Source organism: Mercenaria mercenaria, chromosome 5 (assembly GCF_021730395.1).
Source record: "Mercenaria mercenaria strain notata chromosome 5, MADL_Memer_1, whole genome shotgun sequence".
Lineage (NCBI taxonomy): Eukaryota > Metazoa > Mollusca > Bivalvia > Venerida > Veneridae > Mercenaria > Mercenaria mercenaria.
Window position 1 is genome coordinate 47,751,264 of NC_069365.1, and position 20,209 is coordinate 47,771,472.

A 20,209-nucleotide genomic window follows, 5' to 3' on the forward strand; every position below is an offset into this window, starting at 1 on the left:
CAAAATACGTTGGGAGCAGTTCGAAAGCAACAGCTGGTAGTGCTCTCCATTTGATTAGCTTTAAAGTAAAACCTATATGTCGAATATATATATAGCGCCAGCCCCATCATAAATTTTTCAATGATAAATAAAAAGTAATGTTATGCATTGAATAAATTATTAAACCAAACATAATTGTTGAAAATTAACATTTATTATTACAATGTGATACAACATTTTAGTCTTTTCAGGAAAACAAAATTACATGACATATATAACTGATATCAACACTGATTATGGAATAGATTCACTCGCAAGTCCACAGGAAACATATTGACAAACTGAATTAGGTTAAACATATCAATATATTACATGACTCCTTATACGACTCGACGGTACATAGTTTGTACTATATTACCTGTCTATATTCAACACATGTTTATTGGGCTAATAAGTCAAAACTAAAAACATATAATTGTGAAAATTACTTTTTGTTTTCATGTAATAAAATATTTATTGAATGACTTGCAGGTCAATAGTCCGTCGGACCTAGGGCTACATTTTTGACTATTGACTGGCGAGCCCTTCAATAACAGTATAATGTAATCTGTACTGCAATAAGTGACCACCAGGCTTATTCTACAACAGTATTTCAAAATTAGCGAAACATAAAGTAATTAGTTGCTTATCACCTATAATAGACCAAAACTGTGTATGGCCGTGATAGATATCAGTTATTCGTTGTACTATTTGACTAGACAAATTCCTCTTTCAGCGAGAGTTCCTTCTTTATGGTAGAATAGTGCTGGCCAAACTGTGTGAATTACAGTAGCTCCTTTCTTTCCGTAAGGTGTAAACCAGTCTCTGTTCATTAACTGTCCACCACGTGGCCACACCTGAGCCAGTTGAGGTTCATGTATACTCATAAACCAGTTTATTTCAACAAGTCGATGAATATACGGTTTGGTAGCCTTTGGTGTTATCCTCAATGCTGTGAATCGACTCAAAACGTCTCGTTGTACTAAGGTTTCAAATATCTAAAATTACCAAAATATATTTACCTGTTGTAAATCTGTTTTACAGTCAAATGATGATGCAGGAATATAATGTATGTGCATCATTTACATGCTAATTCCAATGATTAGATTTGCAGATATTTATTGTATCACATTCTTAAGCAAAAAATTTAATCCTTAATTTGTTGAACGAAACCAGAGACCTAGTGTTCGTATAAAAGTCATATACATAAGACAATTTAAACTATATTTTTTCTGGCTATGTTTTGCAAAAAGGGTAAAACACTTTGCTTACGAGTTGCAGCTGTTGTCTACATTTTATGCTGATTTGTGACAACGTAAACAATTTTGAAGCTACTTATTTGGTTGATGGTATTTAATTAGAAACTAGATTTTAAGATTAGTGTACTTGCAAACAATACACTAGTATTTTGCATGCTCACCTTCTAGACCTGGAACTAGGAATCTACTCGTTCTTCTTCGTCAATCTAGACATTAAGGTAATCACAGAAAGTATAACAAATATTACAAGTATTTTGCATACTTACTTCTATAAGTCCTGGAATTGGTACTTTAGCCATTGCTCTTCTATAGTCTTTCAAGAATCTTCGTGTAATTTGGTAACCATCTTTATCGATTATTGATTTAGACTTAGGTGTCTGTAAATAAGTCATAAATGAGCCGCGCCGTGAGAAAACCAACAAAGTGCGTTGCAACCAGCATGGATCCAGACCAGCCTGCGCAACCGCACAGTCTAAACAGGATCCATGCTGTTCGTTAATGGTTTCTCTAATTGCAATGGGCTTTGAAAGTGAACAGTATGATCCTGACCAGACTGCGCAGATGCGCAGGCTGGTCTGGATCCATGCTGGTCACAAAGCCACTATGTTGGTTTTCTCATGGCGCGGCTCAAATTGTTTAAACCTCTCATTAATCGTTAGTGTTTTACAGTGTTATTCTGAAACATGGATGATATGCTCTTATGTTTAAATGAACGTTAAAATGAAACCATGTGGTTTTATTGAGCATAGAAAGAGAAAAGGGGCTATTTTGGATAACTTCATTGTCAGTAAATACAAAGTAGAAAAGAAAACCTATCAAATATTTCCCGATATCCACCAACATTTTTTAGTTTAAATAATGCTCCTGACAAAATGATTTGCCACATTTTTATTTCTATGTAATATACTAAAACTATTTTCATCATTGTCAATGTATTACACTTACAATTGTGTCTTTAACTTGTAAAGCATATTTTGGTTGAACAAGAACATCAATGACATGCGCATGCGCCTTGGTCACGTCATCAAACTGTTGTTTTGATGTGTTTATAGAAAATGTATAGGCCTCCTAAAACAATAACATATCAATAAGTAGTAATACAGTTTGAGTAGATGCTTTATTTAAAAAGAGTCTGTATAACATTTTCATACATAAAATATTAATTAACAAGATAAATCTGATGTAACGTTCTTGATAAAATGTGACAATTACAAAGTATATAAGCATTAATGATATATTATTGTTTCTGTTAAACATCTGTAACGTTTTATCTTTTAATAAAATACTTAATTAAACAACTTCCCTACAGCAAACATGGTCTTTATTTATGAATTTCATTTCCAGAGGAAGTGCCGTTGTTGTGATCCCAAACAAAGTTCTAACCGATGACCAGACGACATTTACTACACTATATAAAATATTCATTACCTTTGCTATTCCTGCTAGTAATTCTGTAATGTTCTCTTCTTTTAGCTTGTAGTGTTTCTCCAGATCGTGATATGCAGTCTTGTACTCAATCTCGTATATTTTCTTGAATTCTTCGACTAATTTCCCCGGAGCTGGTATATCTCGTTGTTCTAAAATTGTACTTTTGGTTGTGTTCTCAGAGCCCAAAACGGAGTTGGGTCCTCTAAAAATACAAAAAATACTTGGTACTAACTTAGTGAACCCCTTGTCTTTCATGAAGAGGGTAGTAAATTTATATTTAGTCAATATCCTTTACTGATATTTTTTATACCAAAGTGTTATGCGAGATAGATGTTATCTATTGATGTTTGTTTTCATTAGTTTTATAACACAAACTACTACTTTTATGCTATAAACCAATCATAGAGTAACTGAGTAGGACGCCTTCAATTTTACATTCAAAATTAAGCAGAATCAATAGAATTAGTTAAAATTCAAACACAGAATAAATGTGCTCAACTCATTACAAACAATCCGAAAAAATACATACAAAACATTACGTAGTTGAAAAAGATACGCCGTATTCAAATACTTCAGAGAAAATGTCTTACTTATTCGACTTGTTTTCCAATGTGACCTTCATTTGAGCATTTTGCAACCTGAGTCGAGCTAATTCCTTGTCCTTATCTGTTGTTTCTCCTGCACTTAGTTGTTTTTCGTCTTTACTAAACTTGTCTTCTTTAAATTTTTCATCTTTAGTTGCTTTATTGGAAGGTTGCCGGTCTTGCGTTTTGCTCTGACCATTCATCGACACCCTACACGGAAGTTTTGTACCTCGGGACGGTATAGGTACAGTTCCGTTCATTTGGGATGAACTATTTATAGTTCTTGGCGTAGTTTTTGATCCTGGGATTGCTTGTTTTGTAACAGCACCTTGACTTCTAATGCTGTTCTTTCTCGTAACAACTGAGTTGCCTTGAGCTTGAGACTTTGCCTGGACATCCTGTTGAATAAAATTTCACACAATTTGCAACAAATACAACATTGAAATTTTGAAATAACTTTCCAGTAAACTGCCTGGTAATTTGCAATAAATATTACAATACATGTTTTGCGCATGTTTTAGCAGTGACATACTGCGTTGGTTTTAATGATCTCAATAAATGAACCCGGTTTTAAATCATCTATGCAAATATCGATACAAAGTTTGACACGAAAATGATATATGAAAAAATAACTTTGTGGCATCGTAATTTGAATTTGCGTTAGAGCAATAGAATCTAATTATACATGTATCACCAACTTAATCATCAATGATATATTATATCTTAACACGGACGCACATGTCCTAAAATTTTACATATTTACCTGTTTCTCTTGGCTTGTTTTGAAAAGCTCTATTTCTGATTTGAGTGTTTTGATGTGTGCCTGGACTTTATAATACTGTTGTAAGGCTTTAGTTGCATCCTCTGGTTTGACAGTTTTCCTTGCCTGTATTTGCTTTAATATGTCTACAAGCTGGTCGGGTGGCTTACCGGGGGTCGTTGTAGCCATTGTAAATCAACCTGATAAATTAAAGTGACCAAAGAAGAAGAAGAAAATCAGACATTTTCTTTTCTGCATTGAATCCTTTCACTTCATTGAAATTTTAGCTTATGAAGACAATAATTTCTGTGAAAAGAGCCTTAAGAAGCATAGAACGTAACCAAGCAACATTATATCCATACCCGGTTTGATTAAGTATGTTCACATATTGATAATAAATATACATGTTTTTGAAATTACACATTTATACATTTAATCATATGTCTGTGTACAAACGTTTTTAAAGAGACAAAATAAATTCACATTTTAATTAATATGAAAAAATAAACAAAACATACCATTTCAGCTTTGTCCTAGAGCACTTCTGCTGCCATATTTATTCAATTATTTGTGTGTAAATTTGATCTTTTCATTCCATTGTTTAACTTCAAAAATGTTCAAAACAATTTTAGATATGAAAGCGAAATACTATACAATTGTTTCTAACATTATTGTTATACATGAATGAATACACTCAAAGTATTTCGATAACGCATTTCAAGGGAGATAACAGTTTAAATGTTTATGACAACGTATACTAGTTACTTCTGATTTGAGCATGCGTAGAAATAATCTACGGCAAAATCAATACTCTTATAGTCATTTCATTTTCATTCTGTATTGCCTAACTTTAATACTAAGTTTGACAGGTCAAGTTGTGTTGTACTTCAGCTTAAAATGAGATTAACTAAATTTAGCCGCCGATTGGCTTTGATAAGCTGTAGGATTTTCACTATGCGGAAAATTTTACTCATGGTAGATAATCTCTAACAACGAAAATGTAAAACTTTGCATGAATTGTATCGCGATGTATAGTTATGGTCGTAGCGAAATAAACATTGTTGTGTGTAAGGAAAGTATAAAAGTAAACTCAACAGCATATAATAATAATATAATAAGAGCGGATGCATTGGTCGAATGGTGACACGGTCTGACTACGAAACCAGGGGTCGTGAGTTTGAGCTCCCGCTCTTCCGTCTAAATCTACTAACATGTGGATAAAAGTCACGTATTAGGTGGTTTACACCTGGCACGCTAAATAACTAGAAAAGAGTCTGGAATTTGAGCGTGTTCTGTATATTGCACTATCCTCCAACTAACATTACTAACAGTGTCCGGGAGGAGTCGCCCATATGGGTTTCCGGTGGCGACTATAAATAAGCTTACATATTATGTGTGTAGTGCTTGAACTGCTGGCTTCGTAAATATTACTTGCAAAAGAAATAGTAACTTCTAACTAATAGCTTATAGGTTACATTATACTAATTTAGTTCTTTATTTATTTCATATAAACCATTCCATATGCAGACATCAATTACAGTACTCTAGAGTATTTCATTCATATGAATACCATATATTTTAATCGACTGGCGGGGCGGGGTTTTGCGACGGTCCACTGCATTATTGTGCAGGATGTGTAGTATATTCGGCAACCTGATTTCGTATACAGTGGCCATCTACCTTACATTGTAACCAATGTAGTGTTGAAATTTAGTCATTGGTTACCGAATGATTACGAAATTAAACAATTATATTGCTCTACTTACTTTATTCGTTTTTTAGATTACCATTATTTGCATAAGTCAGAGATTAACTCCGTCCCGCAAAGTCGAATAAAACGCACAATATTGCCAAATATAATAACATGTTTTCTAACCAAATATCTGAAAACATTGAGATAGTACGCTTATTTAGCTATGAGTATTTCATGAATAAGTACACGAAATGCATACATAAGAATATTTGTAAGCTGTATTTGATGAGATTAGAGTACCAACTGTTGTACTCAGAGTACCTATTATGAAAGATAATTCGTCAACTTGCTCTTATTTTTGTCCATATTTCTCATTCAAGAATTTTATGATAGCCAGAAAACTAATGATTTAATTGGATTTAAAGAGACAAATCCTTTAATTGTTAATCATACTGTATCTGGTGTCTTTGATACATGGCATCATAATTCAAAGTGAGTATAACCATGCCAACTGTATTATTTATAGTTCAAGTTTTACATGGCTTGCACGATGCCTTTTGACATAAGAGGACCATTTTTGTGGAGTTCAATGGCCGGCCAAACACACTGTTTGGTAACATCGCCTCTTTTTGTGTAAAATGTAAACTTGTTCTTGTCAACATTCTGGTTCACTTTCGCCCAAATAAATCCCATGGGCGGGGTTTGCATTTTCATCATCCAGACAAGCTTTACTGATTGTACAACAAAAGCATTTATCCCAGCTGGACAAACATCGTCGGCACCCCTATGCTGTGTCATATATACCGTGTGAAAAATCTGGAAATAATATATATATATCAGTCATGTAGTAGACTTAGCTTCCAATTCGAATACCAGTGTAGATATACGCCGATAATGTTTCAGTTTAGACCAAGCAGATTTACATGCAATTCTTATATTCTTAAAATAACTGGTGGAAATTAAAAGGAAAGTTATTATCTAAATCACAATTGTTTATAACAGACGCCTTAAAATGTAGTATACGAAACAAAACTTTTGACTATGCCTCAAACATTTGGGTTAATAATTTTAACATAATTATATTAAAGTTGACCATATATTTTTAAAGAAGAGATAGTTATTCCATTTACACAAATTTCATATATAACTAAATAAGTAATAACTTAAAACTTAGATATGTGATACCAGTTGCTTTTGGTACAAGTATTCGAATTGTGATTAGTACGTACTGATTTAAAGCGTATCAATGCAAATTGTTATTTTCTTGTTTTATATTTATTTTGTTTACTGGAATGAATTTGCCGCGATTGGCTTTGTCTTTAGAAAAATGGAATATAGACTAGATATTATTTCCATTGGGATATGTTTTCCATGTGTCAAGTGAAAAGGGCAATGTAAGAAGTGAGACTTAAATGGTAATTTGTAACTCTACATGCTACGGGTACGCTTGTGTCTTGTTAACGCTTTCTGTTATTATTGTTCAGTGATCATTCAGATTTAAATAGATTGTGTATGACAAGTAATATTACAAAGAATGTGACAAAAATATCTTTGACATATAGCTGAGTTTTAACAAAAACATGCTATGAGTCTATTTATAAGTTTGTACATTGTATATACATCCATTAATCTCCGAGAAAAATACAATGGACAATGATCTGGAATTCAGATTTTGGCCGAAAAATGATCTTTCAGATTTAAGACTGGTCATATTCTAAAAGGTAGATTACGAGATTTTGTTTCTAAATAAATTTCAAAAAATGTTAAACATGCCCGGATAGTAAATCAAACCCGGGTAGCCTCTGCAAACTTTCCTACCATATTGACCAATACACGAAGGAATAATATAATAAAAGCAGTTTACCTATGGTACCCCGTGACAAACGCTTTTCAGTTTCGTAAAAACAACATATCTCATATGTTTCCGTAACGTATAATCTATCAGTATCTTAAAAAATATAACAATAATTTCCAAATACAAGCATCTTAAAATTTTATATTACTTTTTGTCGTACAGTCAGGAGGTCCCTTAAAAATAACAGATGGGGCTTGAGGTAAATATACCAACCTGTGCAAGTGGACCCGTAGACAAAATACCCAAAGATTTTCTCAAATCTTTCAATAACTTGTCTGCTAATTCTGTTTGTGCTGAGGACATTTCAGCTCGATGTTTACCTGCCTGAAATTGACATCAACCTTTATTTGTCTACAGATGTGTCTGTTTCGTTTGGACTGTAAGGTTTCACATTATAATTGAGAGATGATGTAAGGAGTATAGGTAAAATATTCATTCAAGAACCGTTTATGGTTTCAACATTCATTATAGGCCGTCCAAAAAGATTATATGACTTCACAATTAATGTAACCAATCAGCTAAAATCTGTACATTCATATGATGTGCTTCTAAAAATATATTACCATCACAGTTCCGCTTTTATGTTTATACTTCGGATAAGTCACTTCATTTACAATCGCCGCTTTCAATGTATCAAACTGCTGTGAAGATACGTCCATACAGAAAACCTCTATATTCTAGAAAATACACACAAAAATAATTGCAAAATTGCAATAAATAAACCGAAACATGAATAAAAATGGCAGTAAGGGAATAATATTTTATCAAGAGGCAATCTATATTTCTTAACTTTTGTGGCTTCCTTTTATCTGCTTAATGTGGTTGTTAAAGAATAAATGACAGGAACGAAAACCAAATCAGTGGCAACACTGTGTCCCTACCGCTGTTATACAGTAATTGTTGGTAATCAAATCTTCAAGTACATTGTACCTTCAAAATAGTCACAAGAGTGTCAATTATTTTCGTTTCTTCTTCGGGATTTTGAATGTCTAATTCCTCGTAGGCATGGGTCCATTCGTTATCATACACTTCTCTAAACTGCTCAGCAATATTGGTCGGTCTGTATGCATCGCTTAAATCAGCAATATTCGGATTATCTGCCGTCATCTTGTGACCAGCTAGTGCACTTAATCTGAAAATTACTCACATATGCTTATTATGAACCTGGCGTTTGGAGAAAAGAAAACAAGATATGAAAACAAAAGCATAAATGTTACCAAAGTTTTCGGATTATCCGAGACGTCTCTACTGTAAAACACGACTTTGAACACAAAACATAATAGTTTTCCTTAAACAACTGATAGTACACTCTTAAAAGTTTTGACACTCTTAAAAACATATTTGATGGCATTTTGAAATGTGAACATAATCGGATAATATCAATGGTAGCCTGATATTGTAACTGCTTTTTTTAAAATGGACAGAACGTATGGCGACATACTTTGCATCCCTTTCGTGTGGAGAGATGCTCATTTATTTAAAGTGGCCCGTATCGGCTTAAGCGTAATTCTGGTAATTTATTACTGTGTAATTGTATGGGCGGTTATCATTTGCCGCTGTATATCCAGATGATCCGTGCGTTATTAATGCCGTCTATCGTGCAAATACCATTGCATATCGTGAAAACAGAAGTGCGACTTTGCAAGGTCCATAACATATGATTAAAAAAATGTATACCGATGTATAAGGATGTTATATGACAATATACATACCTATTTCTCGTTTCGTGTAGTTGATCCTGAAGTTTTTTATTTTCGTTAGATAAATGTATGATTTGTTCCTTTTGTTTTTCATGTGTGCGAGGATTGTCTGTGTCCGGTCGCCTGTTAATATCCTGTCATAAAAAGGAAATAGCTTTAAAGTAGTCATGCACATTTGATTAACCACCGGAAGTAGTGGCGCAACGTCACTAGAATAAAGCCCAGAGTCGGCATCCGGAAATGAAATTATTTATGAGTTAATGGCAACCCGTGAGTAAACTCATTAAAACGCCATATTTTTATCTTTCTATAAATAAAATGTGATATTAAAAAAAATTGACACGTTAGATAATTGCAAATTATGTCTTACAATCAGCTTGAAATGTGCGGATCTCTTAACAAATGTACAAGTATCTCAAAAACAAGCACACGGACCTATACAGTCTATTCCATCATATTATGGATCATATGTGTATTTACGACTGTGATAAATTTCCTTAAAATCTACAATTCTGTTCGCGATAATGTTATCAAAATTGTGATTTTCCCGTAGACGTCCGTTATGAAAACCTGTGTGAGGTCCAAATAAATCAAATCAAGCTAGCAAAAAAAAAAAAAAATAATAATAAATAAATAAATAAAAAAAAATAAATAAAACATACGACCCTATCTTTTTATTTGTCTAATTTTCTAAGCATATTGCAAACTTTTGAAAAGTCAGGGTCTTATCAAATTCTATATTGTAGAACAAGTTTTGACCCGAACATGCAGAATTAATTTAAACACTGATCACTAAAGATTGCACGGGCATGAGCAAAATGTCCCAGTTATCCGCGGGTTTGAGCAACCCAGAGAGAAAATGTAAAGAAAACGCCTAGGAACAACATGATTTGCTCGGGTCACACCTAGTGCTCGGACACTGTACATTGCACCAGACACTGATTAATATCTGTATGTTTGTCTAGGATTTCGAAAAATTACATTCGTAAGAATATACCATCTATTTTCGCTAGTAACAACAGAATATTATTGCATATGGTAGTAAAGATTTTTTTTCTAGATACAAAGTTATGTTACTTTAGGGGGAAACGAGACTCAGTATAATACATTTAATATACTGATATATTCCATACTTTCTGTTCAACTTTATTCTTTCCTTCTAATAGTCTCTGCATCTCGTCTTTTGTTCTGTTTAATTCAGATTTAAGCCCAATGTTCTTACTGCGTAGCCTTTCGTTTTCGTGATTTATGCTGTAGACCTCTTGTCTGGATCTTGCTGTCTATGAAATAAAAAGCGATAATGTTGATGCTAAAGTTATTATACTGATAAGATCCTTTGAAAACATATATGGCAAATCAGATATTTGATTGAAGTATGTTCATGCAAGTAAATGAAATTTGCAATAAAATCTGTAAAAAGATCCTTCAAAAACAAAGAATGCAACCAAGAAGAATAACAGCAGATTTGGTTTGATTGAATCTGTTCATGAGAGGTAATGAAATTTGCAACACCTCTCACGCCCCCTAGCACCGGCTTACACCAATTGCGCCCCTTAACGTCTATGGAAGCGGAATTCTTTTACGTTGAATAGATTCAATTATCCCGTAGTTCCAGAAAATATAACAACCATGTACAAGGATCCGTTTTACACTTAAAGACTATTGTTGGGATTGTTAGTAAATTCTACAAGATATTCCATTGGAGGCAAGTCACACTGTCTGAGTTTAGATCATGTCACGATATGCAGATTTCAATGGTAGAAAAAAATCCCTATAAATTATTTCAGGCGCGGGTGGTCATCTGGACAACCGACCTTTCGAAATACAGCTTTATAACCCTCTCACATGTGGTGACGGGTAATTTATTCAGTTAGGGAACTGAACAACAACAACTCGGTCCCAAGGCTCCCAAAGACAAATGAAATGAACATTACGAAAGCAAAAACTGCAGAATACAGATGACGATTATAAGATTCTTTCACTGGTTGTAGGTGCAGATGGGAATATCCGGCCTCAAGGGTAACTGTTTAGGCGGTAACGAAGCTCCCTGCCGAGTTACCGCCTAAACAGTTATCCGAGAGCCGGATATTTCCATCTGCACCTATAACCAGTGACAGAATCTTTTTCTTGCATACCGATTTCAAGAAATAATAATAAAAATAAAATCAATCAAACGGCTTTCTTTTTAGAACTATTTCTTATAGCAGTATATTTAAACAAAGCGTGGGAAACTAACGTCCCTAAACAGGAAAGACGTCATTACGTTTCAAAACAAATAACAATGTTTAGTTCCGGTTTTGTTTTATCAGTTGCAGCATAACGTTATAAATTTTTGATAAAATATACTATCAGGAACCAATAGGAACTGAAAGGTACTGAAATTTTATTCCGTTTTTTAAATAAAATATAAATTACTACATAAATCTTCTACATATATGTAGTTCGTAATACTTCATTTACAGCACGAGAGTCATCTTACACCCCGGGATGTAAGATGGATTTTTCCAGCACCGGTAAAATACAGGAAATCCCCGTCTGGTATGCAAGAAATGCTACTCTTATTTATCAGTTTTCTTCCTGTAATATTGCTAAAACCTGTGTATGTTTATTGTTTAAGAACCCTTTTATGTAATTTCATTTTAAAGACTATGTATAGTACCCTCTTCGTGCCTCTGTAAAAGTTCATCTGTTCACTGCGATTGTTTACAAATGACAAAAGTTATGTGTTTAAGGAGAGTCGATATGAAACTATTTTGTTAAAGAACACTTATAATGATAAATTCATTACATTTTGTTTTTCTCTATTTCTCTCTTCTTCTACTCTTTGCAGTTTGTCTTTTGTTGCCTTTAATTCCCGCTCTAACCATATGTTTTCACTGCTTTGTCCGCCCTTATCTTGATTCACAGTGTAAACATCTTTACTAGACGCTCTTGTCTGAAGAATACAAAATGCATAAACCGACAGTCTTTTAGAATGAATATAATACCTCTCAATTCACTATTCGTAGTTATAAGTTTAATAGTCCGTTAGCTCCCATAAAAACTAAAGATTTAAGGTAAGCGACAGGCAGGCAGACAGACAGACAGACAGATAGATCCCGGCGAACGTCCTCCGGCGTCCACTACTACAATTTTTATCTAATCTCAAAGAGACGCTATAATAACGTTAGTTTTAACAAAATCTCGAAATGGTTTGAAATGGTTCAGTTTGGGTCAAACACTAGGTCAATAGGTTAAATAATAGAAAAACCTTCTTTACACTCTAGAGCACATATCTTCTAATGGATATTTATGAAACATTATCATGATATGTGTCAAGTTTGAAACTGCATAGAATACAGGTCACTATGTCAAAACATAGACAATTTTCATAAAGTCTAGGATATTTTGAAACTAAGGCATTTGCGGTAAAAACATAAGTGATTAGATCAAATTGTAGAAACACCTTGTGAACATTAAAGAGGCCATATTTCCAAACAGATCTATATGAAACATGATCAGAATATTTCCCCTTTATAACAGCCTGGCGAAGTTAGACACTGGGCCATATAGAATTATTTAAGTAGGTCACCAGGGCAAATTAAAAAAACAACCTATAAGCTCTATTTTCTACTAGTATTATGAAATATGTCCAGAATGTTTGCTTTTATGAAATATATGACAAGTTTGGAACTGTCTTAGTTTGGTTCAAAAGCAATGTCACTAGGTGAAATCATGGAAACACTCTAGAAGTCTGTTTCCTTAACCGTGTTTTTCATATAAATCATACAGTTCTGCGAATAAGCACTTCTTCATGTAGAACTTTTTGTCAGGTGTTAGCTATATAAAATGCAACCTTCTTAGAAAATTTAATGTAAGATCTTGTCCCAAAACAGGAGTTATATAGAACTATGTGAGCAATGCGTTTTGAAGCGGTTCAGAGTATAGTCAAGGTCAAACATTCTGAAAATCTGACCGTCTCAGCCCATCATTACCATTCTGCTTTATTTTTACAAACGTTCGTAACGAATCTACAACAGTTTTCTTGCTTTGTATAAGAACTTTCTTGAGTATTTGTATAGACTTCAAGTAGTCCTCTGTATTCCTATGCAAGGTTATATAACCGACGTAAGTATATCAACTGTTCATTTTTTTTTTGTTGGATTTAACGTCGCACCGACACATGACAGGTCATATGGCGACTTCCAGCTTTGATGGTGGAGGAAGACCCCAGGTGCTGAACTGAATTATCTACTCTCACTAACTTGCATTATACATTAACGAAATCTTATTTGACCTAAAGAACACAAACAGGCGCGAATATAAGTCGTTTGATTGAACACGTTAGCCAAAAAGTGTATTTCAAATGTCGATTTATTTTATTAATGTGCATAAAACACAACATTTTGTGATCACGAGCGGGCACCTGGGTAGAACCACCGACCTTCTGTAAACCAGCTGGATGGCTTCCTCACATGAAGAATTCAACGCCCCGAGTGAGGCTCGAACCCACATCGATGAGGGGCAAGTGATTTGAAGTCAGCGACCTTAACCATTCGGTCACGGAGGCCCCCATATCAACTGTTCACTATGAAAGAAATAAGACATATGCACATGTACGTTCAGGTAAAGTGTACACCGAAAATTGATATGTATGAGCGTCGCTGTGCGAAAACCAACATTAGGGTGTTTCGACCAGTATGGATCCACATCCGTGCAGTCTGATCTTGATCCTTCCTGCTCGCTTATAAGTTGCATACAAATGCTTAAATTGATAAACGAACAGAATGGATGTATGGATAAACGAACAATACGGATTTACACTGATCTGGATACTTATATGTCGCAAAGCCTTTAGTTTGATTTTCTCAAAGCGCCGCCCAGATGTACTGCTGGCTACACACATTTTGGTCATCTTGTTTTCTTCCTTCCATTAATCTTTGCATCTTGTCTTTTGTTGCTTTTAATTCTCTTTCCAACCAATTGTTGTCTCTACTGAGAATTTCATTCTGTTTATTCATATAGTGGGCTTCTTCTATATGTTTTGCTGCCTTTAAAATACAGAATGAGATAAACCGATTATAAGTCAGGTGATGATAGAAAACAAAACACCTTTTCTTATTATCTAAGAGCGTGTTCAAGTAATTCATTACTTTATATTTATTCAAGTATTTCCTTCTCATTATGCTTATGAAAAGAATGCGTTTGTTTTTAAACTTTTATAAACGTCTGAGGTGAATTTGTCGTTGTTTTCCCTTGTTGTATAAAAGCAATAAGTAGGTATCGTAACGGCATCTAGCACCATCTATATTTCTGGGTAACGAAAACAACTGATAAAAGAGTTTATACTCTGTTCACTCAGAAAGACTGTCGACAGATGCAAATTTTAAAAGTTCTTATTGAATGTTCAACTAAGAATATACAACAAAAATTACTTGCATTTTGTTTCTCTACCTTTCTTCTCTCTTTTAAGGTATGCATTTGGTCATTTGCTCTTTGTAACTCACTCTCCACTCTTACAATGTTACTGTTAAGCCTTTCATTAACCCGTGACATATTGTGGATCTCCTTTTTAAAATGTGTTGCCTCCAAGAATATGCAAAGATAAATTGGTCGTAATTGAAGCATAAACAATAAAAACCTTTTCTAAAAGAGTGTATAATTGATTATGTTTGCATGTACACCCTTACACAACCGTGTTAATTTTCTGAAATAAACGCCGCATTTTATATATCTCGGAGTTACCTTTCATGTTAATTTCTGTTTTGTAAATAACTGTATCGAAACTGGCACCAATATTATATATTAATTCTTCTTGAGTTATTTGATAGTCCTCAAACAACGTCTCTGCAGATGCAGGTATGAAAGAGGACATTTTTGTTTTACAAATAGAAATATAATTTTATATCATCCGTTCGCTATGAATGAATGAATGAATGAAGACATCTTTTGAAACTGACCTTGCAATTATTTGCTGTTAAAAGTTAATATATAATTATATTACTGTAATCATATCATTGAAATCACCCAATATAATCCATTCAACTGAAAACATTCTTACATTTCGGTGTGCCTCTTCCGTCTGTTTACGCTGCTGATCTAGGTCGCGTTTTAAGAATTCTATTTCTTGAGCCAGCTCTCTGATGTCGGATCTAAGTGTTTTATTTGCCTCTCTCAGTTCAACTACTTCTTTCTTGTCAAAATCGTTATATCTTGAAGTTTCAACCTATGAAGTATACTCAAAACTAATAAAGCTGGTTCTAAAATCAGTTACTTTTTCGCCAACTACAGATTGCACGTCTCATTTGTGTTTATATGTAAAATGGTGTTGTTTTCTCTTGATTACATTAGATGCCTGAAAATATTTTATTATTCAGAATCGTGTTCTTTGTAGCATTGAAATTATTAACATGCATGAAGTATCTTATTTTCGTAATAGTGAAATAACTCGTTCGGTCAGCATCAATAAGGAAGGTACATTGCGACTAGGAATGAGCTGAAGTTCTTGGAGCTATTTACTGTATGGTTTACAAGATTTGTAACAGCAGTTTACTAAATTTGGCCTTATTTTTTCAATAACTAAATACAGTTTAGACGTCTCAAAGGACATAATCAGTCATATTCTTTTATTTTTACAGCAACTTTCATCATTAAATTTAATCACCAAACTCAGTTTTTGAAAGAATATGCCAGCAAAAGATTCTGGAGAATAAGCATGTAAAAATATAACTTTGGAGAATAAAATCTAAAATAACAGTCATAGTTATAGTGGTTTTCTTTTGTATTTGCTACAGCGAATTGTCATATATTCGATTGAAAACGAATTAACTGTCATTTTTGGCCTTCAATTGCAAGAAAAAAAAACATTTGGTATATGACAATTATGGACTATTTACTGGAATTAAAATATTCATTTTTGGCTCGACTATTTATTTTTCACCAATAGTAGAGTTTTTCTAATCGCCCACTCATCGGCATTGGAGTTGGCGCTGGAGTCACAAAAGTTTTGCATTCGAGAATGTTTCTCAGAAAGAAACTGCTAGGCCAAATGCTTTCAAACGTCACACTTGTCCTTGGCATTATCAAATGAGACGATCTCTCAGCATAATTAACATATCGGTAGCTTTAATTTTGTCAAAAGTTTTACTCCTTTTTTATTATAATTTCAGCTTAAAGTTTTGTGTAAACAGGTATCTCAGAAACTACTAAGCAAATCCAACATGCCTTCGGTATTATAGTGAAATAACAGGACAAGTCACGTAACTCGAACATTCAGATTGTCGATACTATGTTTCTTTTTAACTTCGAAAACTTGGTTAACATTTTTCATGTAAGTATATTTCTCTAATCTACTGAACCAAATCTCTGGCATGATGAGATGGTCTCTTAGGCCAAGTGATGTAACTTTAGCTTTTATTTTGCCACAATTATGGTCCTTATAAACATAAAAATATTGTGAAAGTTTTGCATAAAAGCATGTTTCTCAGAAATTCATGATGAATAGTTTCCAATTCTACACACATCTTTAACATCATGAGATAGCCTCTCAGGTTTGATAACTCTTAGTTACATTTTTGCAAACGTATGCCCCTTTTTCACATGGAATGTTTGATAGAAGTTTTACATGTAAGCATGTTTCTCAGGAACTATTGTATTGAATGCCTTCAAACTGTTCATAAGTCTTGAGCATCAGGAAAAAACATTCTGAGCCAGGTTCCATATCTTCGACAGCTTACAACAAGTATCTTTTTTCAACAGATAAAAGTTTGCTAAAGCTTTTGTATGTGAGCTAAAGTTAGGTGGAATTGCTTAAAATAGTCTGACGCGCAGTCATTAGGCATCTCTTGTTTCTTACAGAGTAAACTTTTTAGTAATACACAAGTTCAAAGAGCAAACCTGTGTATTTATTTGTGGAAATTGAATTAATAGATATTCAATACCTGTATTTTAGCTTATTTAAATGCAATCTATTCGTGAAGTTGAGTAGTTCAACAATCATATTTGGAAAAATTTGTCTCAAAATCTATAAAACACATGAAATACATTTTTATTTCCGGCCAATAGCAGCACACCTAGAAGTTCGTATATATACATCACAGCCGAATATATTTTGAATGCAATTTTGAGACAATTACTTTATTACAGCAGTATAAATACTTAAAGGTGTGTCGTTGAAACCGATAAAAGTGGCACAATGTGCTGTAAAGCTCATGATATTCACAAATATAGTAGTTAGTAAAATACCTTCTGTGCCAATTCTTTAACTTCGTTTGAATATCTTTGCAGTTTATCTCCCGCAGATTTTAATTCTCCATGCAAGTGTACGTTCTCAGATCTTAGTCTTTCGTTTTCCTCTGTCAGACTGTGTCTAATTAGGTCAGTGTGTATGTCTCTATCATTTTCCTAATAAATTGATATGCATTTCAAAGACTTTCTTCATGAATGTATAATGATTAGGATGACAATATCCTTATACAAATCCACTATGCACAATTATTGATAATTTAGCCAGTAATATATTCATTAACCATTTCATTCACTACAGTAGGGACATATTTGGGAGGCAGACTGACGTCTAACCCTCCCTTTGATATTTTGTTTTACATAGTGAAACTTGCTAAGAACATAACAGTACTTGCAAAAGATGCTGAATTTCATGTCAGGTGTATTCCTGGAATACTATTGCACTAGTTACATTCAACATTCATTTAATAAATAAAAAGTGGAAGTCCATTATCTTCTGAAACATAATGAAGACGAAAAGTCAATAAGGTGCTTACTTTATGAACTAACCAATCTACTTGTTTCGACGGAGTTTCTGCTCCACTTTTCGCAGATTCTAATGCTCTGTTCAAGTCTGTGTTCTCAGATTTAAGTCTTTTGTTTGCATTTCTGAGCTCTTGTAGACTTTCCTCGAGGGCTCTGGCTTGTCTTTCTGTGTTGGCCTTAAGGATATAAAATGATCAGTTATTATTTAAGACACACATAAAAAACTGATATTAATTAATAAGGTTCGATAGATTACCGCTCTTTATACTAAATAATCACAAATGCTTTCATAATTGTATACATAATTCAGAAGAGTCATCCCGATGAATAAAATTATTGCTATGTGTACTCGCCAATCTTTATAAATATTACTGAGTCAAAATTACTGGTATTTTCAAAGCATTTCGAAAAATGACAGTGTGTTTCATCTCATACTAAGGGATCTTTTTGTTTTACTTACTGTATTCTTTTGTGCAAGTTCAAAGTCTTGATTCAGATTTGTGATTTTAGTACCAAGCCTTTCATTTGCTTGTCTGAGCTCATATAGTTCATTCAGTTCTGCATCATTAAGCCTTATTTTACCATTCTTCAATATAACAATATAAAAAAATAAAGTGATCTAGTTTAAGAGTCATTATTATTTAGAGTATTTTGAAAACATATTTAAATAAAAATAATTTGTCGAAAAAGCAATTAATGTTAATTGTAATGTCTTCTAAACGCGGGATGTTTGGTTTGGAGTACCATAAAAATAACAGAGAGGGTATTAATATGCTAAATGTTAAGAATATTATTTGAAGAGTAATGAAAATGGAAATAATTTGGTACGGTATGGTAGATAGAAAATGGTTAACAGATTTTCAGGAGTGCTGCTGACCGTAACAACTCTAAGTAAAACGCTTTTACTCTTTATGGAAAATTATGTCTCATATAAATAAATAAATAAATGATAATTTCTAGAAACGGTAACCATATTTTACTATAATATATCTAAGTTCATACTTTTTCAGCCAGTTCATTAACTTGTTTTGTTAAATTTTCGATTTCGCTTTTAGCGGACGTTAATTCTTCCTTTAACTTTGAACTCTCAGCGCAGTTTCTTGCACTCGCCTCCATCATTTTATACAGCCCATTGCGATCTAAATCTTCCTCTGCTACTTTATCACTCTGCAAGATTAAGAATTCAAATAATTACATATTTTCAGTTGTATGCCGAAGGTTAAGACACAATGTCAAATTTGTTTAAGCAAAGTGTGATTTTTTAGTGTTTTCTTGTATTGTTTTTCATTGAACATATATTCATAACTCAATATGTTCGTATGTGCAGATTTATGAATTAATATATTAAGCAAAATGTGATATTGTTTCTGAAAGCAAAAACTCTGGAAACGATACTTGCATCTTCGTTTGTCTTGTTGACTTTACAAACGTTTGTAGCAAGAAATACCCCAATTTTGCCTTTTTCATTTAATTCTTCCTGGTACCTTTTCATGTCGTCCATTAATTTACCGTGTTGAACCATTGCTTTGTCTACAACGGTTACCGATGGATGACGTCCTGATTTTAACTTTTGAAGAACATCAGCAACACAATCGTAGACAGTGTCCAAAGAAGACATATTGTTATTTTCTGTGAAAATCCGTCTGCGTTCCTTTGTTTGAAGGTTTAAAAGTTAACGAAAATGGCCATTTAAAACTGAAAACAAATATCTTTTTTTTTCAGTTTGATAAATCTAATTAATTCGCATGCGAGAATAAAAAAAAATACAATCGTTAAGAAACTTTACCTAAAATAGGTCATGTGCTATTTGCGCACGGAGTTACCTACATTTGACAGCGAAGCCTCTGAAATACGTAGTACAGTCTTTTTATTTATAAATGTAAAATATGGTGGTACATTGTCTGTTAAACCAAACTAAAGGTATCTCTAACAATGTCATGTGCATGTTATGAAAAAACACTCTAATTCTATTAGTTTAAATCGAAAGTAAAATGAACTGTAAAGACTTACTTCGTTCAAATCATTAAAAGTCTGTATATAAAATTGTAATCTAAACATTTTACTTTATTCCAGTCGATTCAATACACAGGCTGTTCACATCGCAAATTATTGTCAACAATACAATTTAAGTGCATTTAGTAAGCTGTTTTAAGTAACATTTTAT

General features: G+C 33.3%; 2 protein-coding genes across 5 annotated transcripts; both read right to left on the reverse strand.

Moving 5' to 3' along the window:
• Positions 1 to 173: 173 nt before the first annotated feature.
• Positions 174 to 4,722, reverse strand: LOC128557019 (uncharacterized). The gene is made up of 7 exons (XM_053543439.1): positions 4,568 to 4,722; positions 4,053 to 4,249; positions 3,296 to 3,687; positions 2,706 to 2,907; positions 2,223 to 2,345; positions 1,544 to 1,654; positions 174 to 1,016 (listed from the first exon to the last, which is right to left on the reverse strand). Exons 2-7 carry the CDS (start codon positions 4,236 to 4,238, stop codon positions 726 to 728), a joined length of 1,305 nt encoding a protein of 434 aa, XP_053399414.1. The 5' UTR covers positions 4,239 to 4,249; positions 4,568 to 4,722; the 3' UTR covers positions 174 to 725.
• Positions 4,723 to 5,534: 812 nt separating this feature from the next.
• Positions 5,535 to 20,209, reverse strand: LOC123557130 (golgin subfamily A member 6-like protein 22). 4 transcript variants are annotated; one of them, XM_053543435.1, is made up of 16 exons: positions 20,109 to 20,209; positions 19,445 to 19,740; positions 19,048 to 19,212; positions 18,506 to 18,631; positions 18,057 to 18,221; positions 17,521 to 17,679; positions 15,338 to 15,502; positions 14,712 to 14,862; positions 14,181 to 14,323; positions 12,086 to 12,232; positions 10,431 to 10,577; positions 9,310 to 9,431; positions 8,528 to 8,729; positions 8,161 to 8,274; positions 7,811 to 7,921; positions 5,535 to 6,558 (listed from the first exon to the last, which is right to left on the reverse strand). In XM_053543435.1, exons 2-16 carry the CDS (start codon positions 19,661 to 19,663, stop codon positions 6,277 to 6,279), a joined length of 2,418 nt encoding a protein of 805 aa, XP_053399410.1. In that variant the 5' UTR covers positions 19,664 to 19,740; positions 20,109 to 20,209; the 3' UTR covers positions 5,535 to 6,276. The 4 variants fall into 4 exon arrangements, with proteins under 4 accessions (XP_053399410.1, XP_053399409.1, XP_053399411.1 ...); XM_053543434.1 differs by having other exon boundaries at positions 20,056 to 20,202; XM_053543436.1 differs by lacking the exon at positions 18,506 to 18,631 and having other exon boundaries at positions 20,056 to 20,202.

What these genes read in the sequence shown, in the direction of transcription:
- LOC128557019 (XM_053543439.1), bottom strand. Translation starts at nt 4,238, where the DNA reads ATGGCTACAACGACCCCCGGTAAGCCACCCGACCAGCTTGTAGACATA. An exon ending in TTGGAAAACAAGTCGAATAA is followed by an intron (nt 2,908 to 3,295) that starts GTAAGACATTTT and finishes TTGTATTTTTAG; the next exon opens with AGGACCCAACTCCGTTTTGG. An exon ending in TACAAGTTAAAGACACAATT is followed by an intron (nt 1,655 to 2,222) that starts GTAAGTGTAATA and finishes ACTTATTTACAG; the next exon opens with ACACCTAAGTCTAAATCAAT.
- LOC123557130 (XM_053543435.1), bottom strand. Translation starts at nt 19,663, where the DNA reads ATGTCTTCTTTGGACACTGTCTACGATTGTGTTGCTGATGTTCTTCAA. An exon ending in TTAATGAACTGGCTGAAAAA is followed by an intron (nt 18,632 to 19,047) that starts GTATGAACTTAG and finishes GTTATATTGAAG; the next exon opens with AATGGTAAAATAAGGCTTAA. An exon ending in TTAAAGAATTGGCACAGAAG is followed by an intron (nt 15,503 to 17,520) that starts GTATTTTACTAA and finishes TATACTTCATAG; the next exon opens with GTTGAAACTTCAAGATATAA.